General features: G+C 35.6%; 2 protein-coding genes across 4 annotated transcripts in view; one reads left to right on the forward strand and one right to left on the reverse strand.

Annotated features, from left to right (window-relative positions):
* The window catches only part of NEMP2 (nuclear envelope integral membrane protein 2), a 369,626-nt gene that overhangs the window by 144,553 nt on the left and 207,751 nt on the right, over window positions 1-17,322 (reverse strand). The gene's annotated exons all lie outside the window — the stretch shown is intronic.
* The window catches only part of NAB1 (NGFI-A binding protein 1), a 48,671-nt gene that overhangs the window by 12,487 nt on the left and 18,862 nt on the right, over window positions 1-17,322 (forward strand). For all 3 annotated transcript variants that reach the window (XM_045868335.3, XM_045868334.3, XM_045868336.3), the window contains exons 3-4: window positions 13,736-13,869; window positions 16,910-16,961. In XM_045868335.3, the coding sequence (XP_045724291.1) occupies window positions 13,736-13,869; window positions 16,910-16,961 (186 nt within the window). The remainder of the gene's footprint in view (window positions 1-13,735; window positions 13,870-16,909; window positions 16,962-17,322) is intronic.

Consider the following 17,322-nt stretch of genomic DNA (forward strand, 5'->3'; position numbering starts at 1 on the left):
GACTAGAAGAATGCATACATACCTCTTTTGCATGTATTCCCTTTTTCTTCTAGTCCATCTGGTCAGTGCATCATTTTTACCATGGAGCGCAAGTATAAGCTTAAGTCTGTTCTGATATGTTTTCCCACAAGTAGAATGACCTTCCCTTTCCTTTCCATTTTTACCCTACATACACTACTGTCATAGTAACTTCAACATTTTATTGTACTTATTTGTAGACTAGTCTGTTCCTCACAGTATACTTTGGTTTTCTTCAAGGCAGAGATAATGTCTCATTCATTTTTATATCCTCAGAGTCTAACACCACTATACATGCTTGGCAAATAAATGCATTTTCAAAGTTAAAAAGCCTATTTTATTTTAATTAATTTATTTTTTTAAATTTTATTATGTTATGTTAGTCACCATACATTACATCATTAGTTTTTGATGTAGTGTTCCATGATTCATTGTTTGCATATAACATCCAGTGCTCCATGCAATACATGCCGCTGCCGCGCTCTCTGTGGCCGAGTGTGTGGAGCGGATGGCCCCCACACTGCCGAAAAGTGACTTGCATGAAGTGAAAGAGCTGTAAAAACCAACAAGAAGTTGGCCAAAATGATTGGTCACATCTTTGAGATGAGTGATGATGATCCACACAAAGAGGAGGAAATTCGAAAATACAGTGCAATATATGGCAGGTTTGACTCAAAGAGAAAGGATGGGAAACATCTCACGCTTCATCTTTAATACCCATCACCAGGCTAACCCATCCCCCCACCCCCCTCCCTTCTGTAACCCTCAGTTTGTTTCCTGGAGTCCAGAGTCTCTCATGGTTTGTCTCCCTCTCTGATTTACCCCCCTTCATTTTTCCCTTCCTGCTACCTCTTTTTTTTTTTTAAACATATAATGTATTATTTGGTTCAGAGGTAAAGGTCTGTGATTCATCAGTCTTACACAATTCACAGCGCTCACCATAGCACGTACCTTCCCCAATGTCTATCACCCAGCCACCCCATATCCCGCACCCCCCCACCCCTCCAGCAAACCTCAGTTTGTTTCCTGAGATTAAGAATTCCTCGTATCAGTGAGATCATATGATACTTGTCTTTCTCTGATTGACTTATTTCGCTTAGCATAATACCCTCTAGTTCCATCGACATTGTTGCAAATGGCAAGATTTTGTTGTTTTTTGGTTTTTTTTGATGGTTGCATAATATTCCTGTGTGTGTGTGTGTCTGTGTGTGTGTGTGTACACACCACATCGTCTTTATCCATTCATCTGTTGGACATCTAGGCTCTTTCCATAGTTTGGCTATTGTGGACATTGCTGCTATAAACATTGGGGTGCACGTACCCCTTCGGATCACTATATTTGTATCTTTGGGGTAAATACCCAGTAGTGCAATTGCTGGGTCGTAGGGTAGCTCTATTTTCAACTTTTTGAGGAACCTCCATACTGTTTTCCAGAGTGACTGTACCAGCTTGCATTCCCACCAACAATGTAGGAGGGTTCCCCTTTCTCCGCATCCCCGCCAGCATCTGTCATTTCCTGACTTGTTGATTTTAGCCATTCTGACTGGTGTGAGGTGGTATCTCATTGAGGTTTTGATTTGGATTTCCCTGATGCTGAATGATGTTGAGCACTTTTTCATGTGTTGTTGGTCATTTGGATGTCTTCTTTGGAAAAATGTCTGTTCATGTCTTCTGCCCATTTGTTGATTGGATTCTTTATTCTTTGGGTGTTGAGTTTGATAAGTTCTTCATAGATTTTGGATACTAGCCCCTTATCTGATATGTCATTTGTAAATATCTTCTCCCATTCTGTCGGTTGTCTTTTGGTTTTGTTGACTGTGTCCTTTGCTGTGCAAAAGCTTTTTATCTTGATGAAGTTCCAATAGTTCATTTTTGCCCTTGCTTCCCTTCCTTTGGCGATGTTTCTAGGAAGAAGTTGCTGCAGCTGAGGTCGAAGAGGTTGCTGCCTGTGTTCTCCTCTAGGATTTTGATGGATTCCTGTCTCACATTTAGGTCTTTCATCCATTTTGAGTCTATTTTTGTGTGTGGTGTAAGGAAATGGTCCAGTTTCATTCTTCTGCATGTGGCTGTCCAATTTTCCCAACACCATTTGTTGAAGAGACTGTCTTTTTTCCATTGGACATTCTTTCCTGCTTTGTCAAAGATTAGTTGACCATTGAGTTGAGGGTCTATTTTTGGGCTCTCTATTCTGTTCCACTGATCTATGTGTCTGTTTTTGTGCCAGTACCATACTGTCTTGATGATTACAGCTCTGTGATAGAGCTTGAAGTCCAGAATTGTGATGCCACCAGCTTTGCTTTTCTTTTTCAACATTTCTCTGGCTATTCGGGGTCTTTTCTGGTTCCATACAAATTTTAGGATTATTTGTTCCATTTCTTTGAAAAAAGTTGATGGTATTTTGATAGGGATTGCATTGAATGTGTAGATTGCTCTAGGTAGCATTGACATCTTCACAATATTTGTTCTTCCAGTCCATGAGCATAGAACGTTTTTCCATTTCTTTTGTGTCTTCCTCAATTTCTTTCATGAGTATTTTACAGTTTTCGGAGTACAGATTCTTTGCCTCTTTGGTTAGATTTATTCCTAGGTATCTTAAGGTTTTGGGTGCAATTGTAAATGGGATTGACTCCTTAATTTCTTGTCTTGTTGTTGGTGTATAGGAATGCCACTGATTTCTGTGCATTGATTTTATATCCTGCCACTTTACTGAATATCCTGTATGAGTTCTAACAGTTTGGGGGTGGAGTTTTTTGGGTTTTCCACATAAAGTATCCTATCATCTGTGAAGAGTGAGAGTTTGACTACTTCTTTGCCGATTCGGATGCCTAAAAAGGCTATTTTATTGCTAAATTTTTTATAGCATTTATCCTGTAGAAGAAATAAATCCTGTAGAAGAAATAAAATGTTCATTTGAATGTAGTATTCCATGTAGGAAACATTAGATTTTCCCCCTCAGACTTGTACTTTAACACAGAAAAGAGTATATACTGATTGCAAAAATACTCAGTTATTACAAAAGGATGTAAAGTAATTGAACCTGTAAACTTTCAGATAGTTTTCTTTATGTATGCAAATAAGGGATATTTGGCACACTATCCTCTGAATTCCCCTTTAAAAAAAAAAAAACTTATAACACTATATTCACCATACAGTATACTATTAGGTATCTTTCCAAGTGAATACACCTAGAGTTACCTTTTTTATTTTGAGGTTTCGTTGTATTCCATAATGTGAATGTACCATTATTTATTTATCTGAACCATTTATTTGGTGTCATTTAGGATGCTTCTATTTTTTTGATACTACATATGGTGGTATATGAATACATACTCCTTTGATAGACAGACTTGGGCATGTTTTTCTATAGAATAGATTCCAACATGTAAAATTATGGGATCAAAGAATATAGATTTAATATTTTAGTAGATACTGTTAATTGCCTTCTAAAACTGCAATGTCTATAATTCCATTATCACATGCAAGTGTCCATTTCTCCACACTCTTGCTAATACTGCATTTATCATTCTTTTTAATCTTTGTCAGTCTAACAGGTGAAAAATGTTCATTGCTCAAATTTACTTTATTTAGTGAGGATGAATATCTTTTTATAACAGACATCCAATTTTATGTTCTTATCATTTGTTTTAATTGTTTAATGTTTTAATTTGTTTAATGTTTAATTTGTTTAATGTTTAATTGTTTAATGTTTGGATTTGTTTTTCTTACCTCTAAAAAATTTGTTTGGTTGGAACTTTTTATATTTTAAGGATATTAACCTTTTGTCTTATGTTGTGAACATTTTCCTGGATTATCATTTCTCCTTTGACCTTTCAGACTCATTTGCCATGTGGAAGTTTAATTTTATGTAGTAATATTTATTGATCTTATCCTGTATGATTTCATTAGTCTAATTATTCCCCTACCAGTATAGAGTTCCATTAATTACTGTAGCTAAGAAATATATTTTGATACCTGGAAAGGCAAGTGTTCCTTCAATAGTCTTGTTTTGTAGCTTCTATTTTTTTAGGTGGTCATGCATTTCTCCTTCCAAATGAAACTTTTATTTTTATTTATTCATTAAAAGATGTTTATTTATTAGAGAGAGAGAGCATGAGCAAGGGGAGGGGCAGAAGAGGGTAAAGGAGACTCCCCACCGAGTGGGGAACTGGCCGCGGACCTTGATCCCAGGAGCCAAAGATCATGACCTCAGCCAAAGTCAGACGCCCAACCTACTGAGCCACCCAGGCGCCCCCAAATGAAATTTGTAATGCATTTATTAAATTTCCCCAAAATTTTTATTGGTATTTTTATTACAAATTCCTTAAAGGTATGGATTAATTTGGGAAAAACTGACATATTTATAATAACGAAAACTCCCATACAGTAGTATAGTATATATATTTACGTATTTAGATCTTTTATATTTCTCAGTAATTTTATAGTTCTTTATTCACATATCACTTAGGTTTTGCACATTTCTTCTTAGGTCAAAAACTACGTAGTATGGGGTGTCTGGGTGGCTCAGTCCTTAAGCATCTGCCTTCTACTCAGGTCATGATCCCAGGGTCCTGGGATTGAGCCCCACATCGGGCTCCCTGCTCCGCGGGAAGCCTGCTTCTCCCTCTCCCACTCCCCCTGCTTGTGTTCCCTCTCTCGCTGTCTCTCTGTCAAATAAATAAATAAAAATCTTTATTAAACCAAAAAAACCTAGTATATATATACATATTAAATGTCTGTTCTAGATATTTAAGCTTTTATTTTGTTTAATAGAGAATATGCAAATATATAAGATTTAAAAGGGATATAATTGTAAATGAAATTTTTTTCCACTTTTTAAAAAATTACTGTCACTGGCTGATTTTTGTATATTAATCTTGTTTTCAGCAATTTCACTATCATCTTTTTAAATAAATGCTTTTAGATGTGAATGCATACTGGAGCTTAAAATAAGGAAATTGGTTAGCAAAATGTTTTAAGTAACAGAGAATCAGTGATTTGATCTATTTTGGGCATATCCTTTTGCAATTGTCATATGTATTGTTGCCATACAGTAACTGACTCACAAGAACTTAGGAATCCATCTAGAAAACACACTTAGCATTATAATTCAGACACACTTTGATGCTTTCATTACCCATGAATTAATGGAGGAATCTACCAAAAGGCTATTATGGTTGTCATTAATAGAAAACAAAGGGCAAAACATGTTGCCAATTTTAGTTTCATGCTTTAATCTAGTTTTAATATAATTTTTTAAATGGCACACAAAGTTGAGTCAGTATTTTTATCAAAGTGAAAGTATGTTAAAGAGATGACTTTAATAAACCAAATCAACCTCACTTTTTTTTCTTTTTTAAGTCCTAACCTACTTTTAAAAAATAGAAAAATTATTTCACACTTGGCTTTTGCTAAAGGGTTCTTTGCTTCTTTGGATAAATAGGTACAGATGGTATTTAGGTAATGAGATTATCATGAGTTTCCCAAAATAAGAGAACACTCAAAATGAATGCTAGTAGGCTGAGATGTGGGGGTGGGGGCTTTAGAATATGTGGCTTGTATTTTTGAAACTTAGACCACTTGTTGTTTGTAACTCAAGTATGTGAATCTGATCCAAAAATACAGTTTAAGATAGATGTTTATGAATCAGGATGCTTCCTTCAAACTAGTAACCATTCAGCAGCTTGGTGGAAATTATGAAATCTTGAGAGAATTAAAAGAAAGGAGGTATTACATTAAGTGTACTTCTAGGTATGATAATTTCACATTTTCTCACTTGACTATTTAAAATGAGTGAAAGATATTTGAGTTTTTCTAAATTCCTAACATTAAAGAACAATACTGGTTTGTCTTCAGTTTCCAAATAAGGAAATATATGACTCATTGTTAAGTCACTGTTAGTATTTGAGAGTTTTTTCCTATTACACCCTGTGGACACTGTTCTTTCATCTTTCAAGGCCTACAGCTGTAATACGTAGGTCATAAGTGGATGAAAATCAAAAAGTTATCTACACCTGAAAACATTTTTCAACTCTAAAAGTATATAAAATTCTTTTTCTTGTATGCATTTTTATACTTGTTTCCAAATGTACTGTATATCAGGCAGTAAAGAATTATGAAATTAATCATTGTTATAATAAACACTGTTTTTTTTCTTAAAGCTAAAGAATCAGCAATGGTCTTAGTACCTGGCTAGGTATGGCCTGGTTTATAGGAGTCAGACCATGAAGATAGTGTGAGTGGCTTGACCTAGAACCACACTCATTGTTGATGTGAGGCAGGTGCTAAGGGACAAACCCCCAAAGTATTAGAAGGATGTCCAGGCAGGCAGAATGTATCATCTCTCCAGAGATGTGTTATGTGGTAAGCTAGACAAGCAGAGTGTGTGTCAGATCTTAAATCAGTGAATGGATGAGGAGAGAGAAACTGAAAGTTGAGAATAGCAAGGCAGTGGAGAATGTAGGAACTTGTAATATTCAGAAATACAAGCAAGTAGGCAGCTTGGCATTATAGAATATTTGTCCAATAGCAACTTCTAATCAAAGAGTTCCGGAACTCAAAGATGGGAAGAGGAGGATGTAGAGTCAGTGGGTAAGTTGTAGACCTCCTGGAAATTCTACAGGAACTGAAGTGTGTGTGTTACTATAAGGACCTAGGCCCGTAGAATATGCCACATTTAGGTCAGTTTTCCTTGTAGTGTTGAGAAGTCAAGGCTGAAGCTTTCAGAGGAGTCAAGCCATCTTAGTTTTGAGAGGGGAGGACTCTTGAATCTGGGAACCCCATAGACCTGAACACATTAATAGTAAGTTATGATGCTTTATTCTAAACTCTTAGAATGCGTAGATTTCAGCATCATATACTTGAAAAGAAATGTGGGGGTTTTTTTAATCATTTTAAAAAATGGATTATAGGACTATCGGGGTAGTCTGTTTTTGAGTCATCTTGATAAGTTACATTTTTCTAAATATGTCCATTTCATCTTAAGTTTTCAAACTTATTATCATAAAGTTGTTTTTACTTTTTAAGACCTAATATTGTTTGTCCATTTATCTTTTTTTTTTAAGATTTGTTTATTTGAGAGCGTGTGTACACATGAGTGGGGGGAGGGGCAGAGGGAGAGAATGTTCAAGTGGGACTCCTTCCCACAACCTGTGAGATCATGATCTGAGCCAAAACCAAGAGTCCAAAGCTTAACCAACTGAGCCACCCAGGCGCCCCCAGTTGTTTCTTTTTTTTCCCTGATCAATTTTGCTAGAGGTTTGTCTGTTTTTATTCCTCTTTTCCGGGGTGTGCAAACTACAGCCTGTGGGCCAAATGTGGCCCATCTCCTGATTTTGCAATAAATTGTTATTAGAACACAGCCAGGCCAATTTGTGTATGTGTTGTCTGTGGCTGCTTTTGAGCTACAACCTCAGAGTTGAGTAGTTGTGACAAAGACTATTTGGCCTGTTAAGCCTAAAATCTTTACCATCTGATCTTTTATAGAAAAAGCTTTCTAACTCCTGATCTTTTTGAAGGAGGAACTTTTGGCTTAGTTGATATTCTTAGTTGATATCTTAGTTGTGCTGTGTCTATGTGTGTGTTCACTTATACTTTCTTACGGTTCTTTATTGTTCCTTTCTAACTTAAATTGGGTGCCTATTAGTTCATTGATGTTTAGCTGTTCTTTTCTAATGTAAGCAATTAAGGCTATAAATTCTCACTATATACTGATTTGGTGTAATTCCCAAAGTTTTGGTATGAAGTCCCCCCCCCATTACTTCTCTTTTTATTTATGATTTCTTACCCATGAATTATCATTTCCAAATATGAGGGCTGTTCCTTAATTCTTTTTCTTTTTTTTTTTTTTTAAGATGTTATTTATTTGACAGACAGCTAGAGAGGGAACATAAGCAGGGGCAGTGGGAGAGGGAGAAGCAGGCTTCCCGCTGAGCAGGGAGCCCGATGGGGGGCTCGATCCCAGGACCCTGGGGTCATGACCTGAGCTGAAGGCAGACACTTAACCACTGAGCCAGCCAGGCGCCCCCTTAATTATTTTTCTAATGATTTTTAAGTGAATTACATTGTGGTCAGAGCACATGGTTTGCATATATTAAAATTTGTTGAGATTTTAGTTATGGCTCAGTATGTGGTCGGTGTTTTTTATGTGTTTCTGTAGGTAGAGCGTTCTGTATGTGTCTATTTTAACAAGCTTATTCTAAAGCTTTTTTGTGTGTGAAAATCAACTACTGTGATTGTGGAGTTGTCTGTTTCTGTTTGTATTTTGCAGTAACTATTAATCTTTAATAACCCATTTTGCTTTAAAAGCCTATTTTGTTTGATAATAATATAAGTACATTGTTTTCATTTTATTAGTAATTGCTTGTTACATCTTTTTACCATTCTTTTACTTTCAGTTTTTCTGAATCCATGTTTTACATACATCTCTTATAAATACCAATAGTTGAATTAAAAAAAAAACCTAGGCAAATTTTGTCTTTTAACTGGAACATTTGGCCTATTTACATTTTTTAAAATGACCAATATTTTGAATTTATTTCCCTTATTTTATTTTGTATTTCTGTCCCTCCCTCTCTTTAGATCTGATTTACTATCTGGACTTAGTTTCCTTTAGCCTGAAGTACATCATGTAGAATTTTCTTTTCTTTTTTTTTTTTTTTTTAAAGATTTTATTTATTTATTCATGACAGACAGAGAGAGGCAGAGGGAGAAGCAGGCTCCCAAGGAGCAGGGAGCCCGATGCGGGACTCGATCCCAGGACCCTGAGATCATGACCTGAGCCAAAGGCAGACGCTTAACCATCTGAGCCACCCAGGTGCCCTCATGTAGAATTTTCTTAACGGAGGCCTACTGATGGCAGATTCTGTCCTACCGCAACCCACTGGAAAACCTCTTTATTTTGCCCTCATTCTTAATTGCTGTTTATTCTGGCTATCAAATTCTATATTGTCAGTTAACTTCCCTTAGTAATTGAAGATATTTCCTTGGCTTTTGGTTTTTATTATTGTGTTTACAAGTCAATATTAGCTATTGTTTTTTTGAAATCTGTTTGCCTCTGCCCCAGTTTTTTCTCTCCTTCTGATTTCTCAGTTCTTGGTGTTTTTTTACTGTATTATTCTTTAGTCATATTTTCAACTCTTTTTATTTTTCTCAAGTCTTTGAGGGTCTTATTCTGCTGTCATTCCTGCTGGTTTTTACTTTTGATGTTATTTCTTTGGATATTTTATGATTTCTGTCTATAACTCCTAATTCTTGGAACTGTGGGAATGTCTTGAGGCCTAGGAAGAAAATTGATTATTCTAGAGGTTATTTGCTTTTGCTTCTACCAGGCACCTGTTTTCTGCACAACACAACTCTAGAACCCTGTGAAAAAAATTCTCAACCCACATTGTGTGAATTAGGGCTGAAAATCATGTGAGGGCTCATTTGGGGGTTTATGAAATCTCAAGGGAGTATCTTCTGTTTTCTCCTATTCAGTAACAGGGTTCAAGACAGGTAATTTCCCTTGCATTCTCCTGGGAGTACAGGTGTATTTCTAATTCAGGCTACCAGTGGGTGTGTAGTGGTTTGGGATTTCAGCTTTGTGGAGGGAGGGGTCTCAGACTTCTCACCTTTGGTGGATCCTGGGTTTTTCCTCCTATTCTCTTCCCACGCTAATCAACCCTATGAGGTTGTGAAGCTTAGGGTCATTTGGTTTAGCACCTGTCCTCAACTTGCTCCCTTTGAGATACTGTCTTCATTTATTTTAGCCCGAACAGAATAGTCCTTACAGTTGTCTTGCTGGTTTATTGATGCATTTAAGATATTTTTCTCCTCCCATTTTTATCCAACATTTTTAGTTGTTTTCTATGAGGAGGCCAATCATTCCTTCCCAGTGCTGGAAATGAAAGCCTCGATTGCCTTTTGAGCCTCCCTATCACACAGCATTCTCATGGTATTTTTATGCTAACAATACCAAATGGAAAATCACAGTCATTTGATTGTTAAAGGCTATAATTTTAACTATCAGTAAAGAAAACTTAAGTCTAGTTATAAATGATAGAAAGCTAACTTTAAGAAATATTTAACATAAAAATATGAATGGAATTTTGGTATTTTTAGCCAAAAAAAGGAATTGGAGGAAGTAAACCAATTAGAATATCTATTTTACATTTTTAACAAAACTAGAAACTTAGGGGTACCTGGATGGCTCAGTTGGTTAAATATCTGACTCTTGATCTCAGCTCAGGTCTTGATCTCAGGGTCGTGAGTTCAAGCCCCACCTTGAGCTCCACACTGGGCATGATGCCTACTTAAAAAAACTAGAAACTTAGAATTTTTACTTCTTTTTTTTTTTTTTTTTAACTTTAAGTGGGCTCCCACACCCAGTGTGGGACTCATGACCCTGGGATCAAGAGTCACATGCTCCACCAACTGAACCAGCCAGGTGCCCCTAGAAACTTAAAATTTTTAAAAAGCTAGTATGGTACTGCAGTGACTACTATATTAGAGTATTTGTATAATTTAAAAAAATACATCATAATACTTATTTATTAACAATTTGGGGTGTAAAATACAGAAAACACTGACAGAAAATACATTTTTGAGAGGGAACCCTTAAGAGTCAGCTTCTTATTACAACTTGGGGTAAGGTATAGTTATTTCTGCAGCCTCAGTTTTATTTTTATTTTATTTTTTAAAGATTTTACTTATTTGAGAGAGACAGAGACAGACAGACATAGTGAGAGAGAGCACAGGTGGGGAGGAGAGGGAGAAGCAGGCTCCCCGCTGAGCAGGGAGCCCAACATGGGGCTCGATCCCAGGACCCTGGGATCATGCCCCAGGCTCAAGGCAGACGCTTAACTGACTGAGCCACGGGCACCCCTGCAGCCTCAGTTTTAATACCAGAAGTCTCCCTAAGGGCTTGGAGAGCTCAGTCTACTTTTTGATCTCTTGAAGCCTGAATTCAGTAACAATATGTGTTATGTTTGTGTTTTTGGTTTCTGGTAGGATGATGGAATACTAGAACACTGTTTTCAGTTTATGTTGAAAGGTTATTTTCTGTGGTTGTGCATAAGGTGGTGCCTCTGAAATGTTGTCATTTAAAATACCTTACCGACAATCACCAGTTCTCCGTACAAATTAAGGGTATGAGTACAAGAAAGAAAGGGCTACATAAAGAGGGGTTTGAGAAGGTCTTCAAGGTCATTGTAGCTACTGCTTTGCTGAAAAGGGGAGAAGATTGAAAATACATTGTTCCTATTATGCTTTCATATTCAGTTGTAGGTTTAAAATAGGAGGCCTGGGTTTATTATAACCTTGTCCGTAGCAAAATTATTTGAGAATTAGACAATGTAAATTACAGGTAGAAATCTGGGGAGGGGGATGTTAGATACAGGATTTATATCATACACCATAACACATTCTAAATGGTTTCAATAGTTAAGTGGAAAAAATAAAATTATTAGGCTAAATTGCAGGAAAACATTCGTGTATTATTAGGGTGAGAAAGGGAGTTTCTCTGCACCCAAGACAAAAACCATAAGGCTAATGATAAACTATGAAAAAGAAAAGCCACTGCATATGAAGAGTTAATGCTCTTAACCCATAAAGAATTCCTAAAGTCCATAAGAAACAAAATAGTGCAATAGAAGAAACAGGCAACTGCCATGAGCAAGCAAATTTTAAAATAATTTAAAAGTATAAGAGAAAGGTTCAGTTTTATAGTCAAAGAAATGTAAATTATAACCAAATGATATGGAAAATACATCAAATTGGTAAAGCTTTTCAAATAAAATAACCCAGTGTTGGTTGATTGTGGATAATGGATTTTCATATAATTGTTGGTAGTGTTATGATTTGGAGCAATTTTCCTGGAGAGTAATTTGGTGAAATACATAAATCTTTTAAAATTTAGTATATTCTGTGACCTAACAAGTTTATTCTTAGGAGTTTATTCCAAGAAAATAATTAAATACGTGTGCAAAGATACACAGTTAAGAATGTTCCTTGCAGCTTATTTTGTAACACATGAAAAAGTGGGGGTAGTTTAATGTTCAGAGTGAGGTTGATTTAAATAATACATTGCTCTTTCCTACAATGGAATATTATATGTCTAGGTAGTAAAAATGATATGGTAAAGAATATTTAAATTTATTTATCAGTCAACAAATATTTATTGAATATCCAACCCATGCCAGATGCTGATGTAAACAAGCCAAGTTTCTGCCTTAACACATGATAAAAGCAAAAAATACAGCATACATAAGTGAAAAAAGGTGATTAAAAATCTATATTCACGTACATGTTTGTATGTACACAGATATTAGAGTAATATATATTAAAATATTAATAGGTGGGGTGCCTGGGTGACTCAGTTGGTTAAGCATCTGCCTTCTGCTCAGGTTATGATCCCAGGGTCCTGGGATCTAGCACCTCATCGGGCTCCCTGCTCTGTGCTTTTCCTTCTGCCTCTGTCCCCCCCACCCCCCCCCCCGTCTCTCATGAATAAATAAATAAAATCTTAAAAAATAAATAAAATATTAATAGATGGAAGGTTTGCATTCTGCATTGCAACCATTCTGCATTGCATTAATAGACAGAAGGTTGAATTTCTTCTATTGCTTCTCTGTATTTTTGAAAATTCTAAATACCTAACATTTTTGTGAACAAAATGGGATGCCTGGGTAGGGAGGAAGTAAATACCTGCTTTTTTATGAAAGGAAAACAAGAACTAATATTAAGACCAACTTTGTGCCAGGTGTGTCTCATTTATTTCTTGTTAGTCCCTTGAGGTAGTTCCCATTTTGATTATCCTATTTTTGCCTCTGAGAACACTGAGGCTCTGAGAAGCCCAGAGTCACACAGATGGTAAGTGATGGAGCAGGACTCACCTCAGATCTGTCTGCCATCACACCATTCTCTTTGCTGTCAGTCATGTCTGCAATGAGTGTTTCTTGCTTTTTAAAAAAAATTTGATGTAGCACTTGGCAATTCCCTACATCTATTTAAATTGGCAAAATTATGTGAAAAAACCTTTTCTGATTTATTAAACAACTACAGATTTTGAATTTAGGATAACGTTTGCTATTTTAAATTTCAGTACAAGGTGTTTTGTCAAGTAGCAACTCTGTATTGGCATTATTTAACACTTAGGTAACAGAGTGGAATTAGGTGAATTTTAGAGAATTGGTGATTCCAATTCCAATTAGTGATTTCCTTTATGGCCCTAATCTGTGATACTCTGTTTTTTTACTAAGTAATTTGATAAATATTTAACTCATATCATCAAATTTTTATTCCTTCCTAAGAATTTTCATATCTGTTCACATTAAAAAAAATCTTTCAGATCGTGTATACTCACTTTTAGTTAGGGAAATATTATCAGCAAATCATATCAAATTCTTGGCTTTTCATAAAAATTAGATACAGAACATTTTTTACTTTATTTTGCTTATTTTCTATAAACTCATGCCTAAACAAAAATAAATTAAGCATATAAATACATAAAACCAAGGTGACTTTTGATTAATTTGAGTTCTGAGAGATGGCAGGTGAAGTGATTTTCTTATGAAATTAGGCCTTAGGACTAATAAGGAATAAAGAAAGACCCATCCTGATTTTTATAAACTATGATCTCATTATATAGTGATGTGACATTTTTATATCCTTAAGTGAAACATTTTTCTTATTGATGAAATAAAGATGTTTATAATTTTTAAACTTTGTTTTGGATACACAGCTCACTGTTAATGAAGCGGCTGCTCAGCTCTGTGTGAAGGATAATGCCCTGCTGACAAGAAGAGATGAACTGTTTGCCCTGGCTAGGCAGATTTCTCGAGAAGTCACCTACAAATACACCTACAGAACCACCAAGTAAGTGTCTAACTAATTGACAGGATTTTGCATTGCTTGATAGAAGTGGAACTTAAAACACTACCCACTGATAGAATATAAGCATTTTTCAAAAAGTAGAAGTGTGATGTGATTGTGGTTCTATAAAATTAAAGAGTGAAGTGACTTTTCAAAACATTGCTAATGTGGTTTTTGTTGTTTTAATTCTCTTTTGTCTTTCTTTTGAAAGGCAGTTCCCTAGCACTGTAGCATTGTTCTGGTAGTGGTTTTAGACATTCTTCTCACGCAGATGCTTTGGTTTTGAGTGTGATGATGAGATTTAGTTATTTGTATACCCACTAACTATATGAACTTGTTGAACTCTTGGAGGAAATAAAGTGGTTCCTTTTGCACGGTGTTTGCAGTCTAATGAGATTAGTTGACTAGATGAAAAGACTCCATTGGCCAGTATTTAAGGGAGAATTGGAAGATGCCAGACTATATGGAATATGGACATGTGTTTGAAATATGAAAGTAGAATATGGAATATTTGAAGTAAAACACATGTTGAAAAGCAGTGGTGGTTTTAAAATTTAATATAAACACATCTTACTATTCTTCATCTCATCTTCACTTAAATCCTAAGCAAGATGGCATAGTACCATTTCAGTTTTAGTCACTTGTTCCCCGTGGACCCCGATTTCTAGTTCACCATCAGTTGTGTCCTGCTTCTTCTCTGAGTAGATGCACATGACCCCTGGCGTTAGAGTAATTGAATGTGTGTTGAAAAACCACATCCTGAGCACCCTCCCTCGCCCTAATAAGTACAGGGGATGGAGTCTTGGAATCCAAATTTTCACAAGTGGCCCAGATTATTCTTGTGCCTATTCAGGTTTGAAAAGCCACTGTTGAGGCATTTACTGTCATTATGTCCCCTAACTCATAGCAGCTTCCTTTGCTACCTTGCCTTAAGAGCTCACATATTTACAAACTGACACAAAGTAAAATTATGCAGACTAAATGAACAGGCTAAGAATATTATAGAATTATTTATAAGATTTTTTTTAAGTTGGATAATCGAGAGCTGATGTAGTGATTTTTTTTTTTTATTTTTTCACTGTATTACACAAAATTTTCGGCCTGCTTTATTTAAGTAATTTAATCAAAGTAATACATGTATATGATTTAAGGAATCCTATAGTGCACAGGGCTTTACTGAAAACTCAGCAGTTTCCCTGCCCCACCCCTGCCTCCTTCTGAATACCACACCCCAGAGGCAACTGCTTTCAACATTTTTTAGCTGTTTCTTGTAGTATTTACATTTATATACTTAAATATATTTTTAAATAGGGGTGCTTTTTTTTTAAAGATTTTATATATTTATTTGACAGAGACAGACACAGCGAGAGAGGGAACACAAGCAGGGGGAGTGGGAGAGGGAGAAGCAGGCTTCCTGCGTAGCAGGGAGCCCGACACGGGGCTCGATCCCAGGACGCTGGGATCGTGACCTGAGCCAAAGGCAGACACTTAACAACTGAGCCACCCAGGTGCCCCTAAATAGGGGTGCCTTTAAAAAGTTAAAAATATATTTAACTTAAAAAGTTAATATGGTGGTTTCAGGATAAAATGGTGGCTCAGTCGGTTAAGCGTCTGCCTTCGGCTCAGGTCATGATCTCAGCGTCCTGAGATCGAGTGCCGAGTCAGGCTCCCCGCTCGATGGGGAGTCTGCTTCTCCCTCTCCTTCTGCTTCTCCCTCTCCCTCTGCTGCTCCCCGTTTGTGTTTTCTTACTCTGTCAAATAAATGAATAAAAAATATTAAAAAATATATATTTTTTTAAATATATAACATGTTTACATAATTTAGAAGCCAAAACTATGTGAATACGTAATATAAAAAGTTGCACTCCTGTTCTGGTCTCTTTTTAACTTCCTCCTCAGTAGAAGTAGTTTTATTAGTTTCTTTTTCATCTTTCCAATGTGTGTTAATGCACTTGCAAACAGATATATATTTTCTCATTTTTTACCTTTTTTCCAAAAAAAAAAAATTGGTAGTATGTGTCTGCATTATTCTATATTTTGCTTTTAACATGTCTTGGAGATCTCGTCATGGTAGTATGTACACATCTTCATTATTTTTTTACAGCACCATGGTATTGCATTGTGTGGATGTACTGATTTTTTTTTTTTAGTATGAATTTTTTTTTTTAAGATTATTTTTAAAAGATTATTGTGAAAGAGAGAGAGAGAGCACACGTGCGCAAGCAGAGGGTGGGGCAGAACAAGCAGATTCCCCACTGGGCTCAATTCCATGATCCCAGGATCGTGAACTGAGGTAAAGGCAGACTGAGCCACCCAGGCACCCCACCATGATTTATCTAACCAGTCCCCTATTGATGGATACTTGAGTTGTTTCTAGTCTTTTATCATTACAAATAGCATCATAATAAATAATGTCATACATACTTTGTTGATTCTGAAATGTACTTTTTTTTACATTTTAACATCTTTTACTTTGAGGGATAATTTATAATTGATGGCTTATTACAGTTTAATTGGCAGTAGTATTTCATATATCTGTAGGTACCTCTGGGATAGAGTCCCAGCAGAGAGATCCGTAGGTCAAGGGAAAATACATCTGTAGTTTCAATAGATAGACAACATGCATTTGAATCTTACGTAGCCTTAAGCATTCATCTTAAATGGCCACTTTGGTCATTTTATCCTGAAGTGTTCCTACTGATCCATAAAAAGATACCATGCAATACAATCCTCCTTGATTTTTTTTTTTTCCCTTTTTCATTATGTGATGATCATTACATGTTTATTGAGTACTTATTTTGTGGGGAAGTTCTTAGGTAGTGGCCTTTTAAAATGTGTAATATAATGGTGTCTGCTTATTTCCCTAATGTTAATTTAGAAATGATGAAAAGTCTTTTTTGTTATGTCAGTGTTCTTTATGAATGTCTTATTTCTGGTGTAAGGGTTTCAAGGGTATATGTTTTGGTGGAAGTTCATAGATTGAGATGTCTTTAGAATAAAATTTGTTACTTTCTCAAGTTTTTCTCTCTCCCATTCCATTCAGGTCAAAATGTGGAGAAAGAGATGAATTATCCCCGAAGAGAATTAAAGTGGAGGTAAGATTATGCATGTTTTCTTATGCTAATAATATTTGCTAGTTCAAACTGAAAAAAAGGATGTTCCATAAACAAATGAAAAATGTGAATGAATTGTGGAATCTTTAAGACAATACAGAATTTTGTTACTTTGAAGTATCTAATTTGAATTAGAATACTAAAGAAATTCTTAGAAGGAAACAATAATGAACTTGATGTCCAGTCAGTTTATCACAGGTTGATTTGTCAATAGGTGTTTCTTACAGATTTAAAACTCTCCTGGTTAAATGATTTTTTTAATAATCTTATGTATATCATTAGTCATCTTATCAAATACATTTATTTTTTTTAAATTTATATTATGTTAATCACTATACATTAC

This window comes from Mirounga angustirostris, unplaced genomic scaffold (assembly GCF_029215605.1).
Source record: "Mirounga angustirostris isolate CCGP_5_RB_7025 unplaced genomic scaffold, mMirAng1.0.hap1 SCAF_3, whole genome shotgun sequence".
In the NCBI taxonomy this organism is placed as follows: domain Eukaryota; kingdom Metazoa; phylum Chordata; class Mammalia; order Carnivora; family Phocidae; genus Mirounga; species Mirounga angustirostris.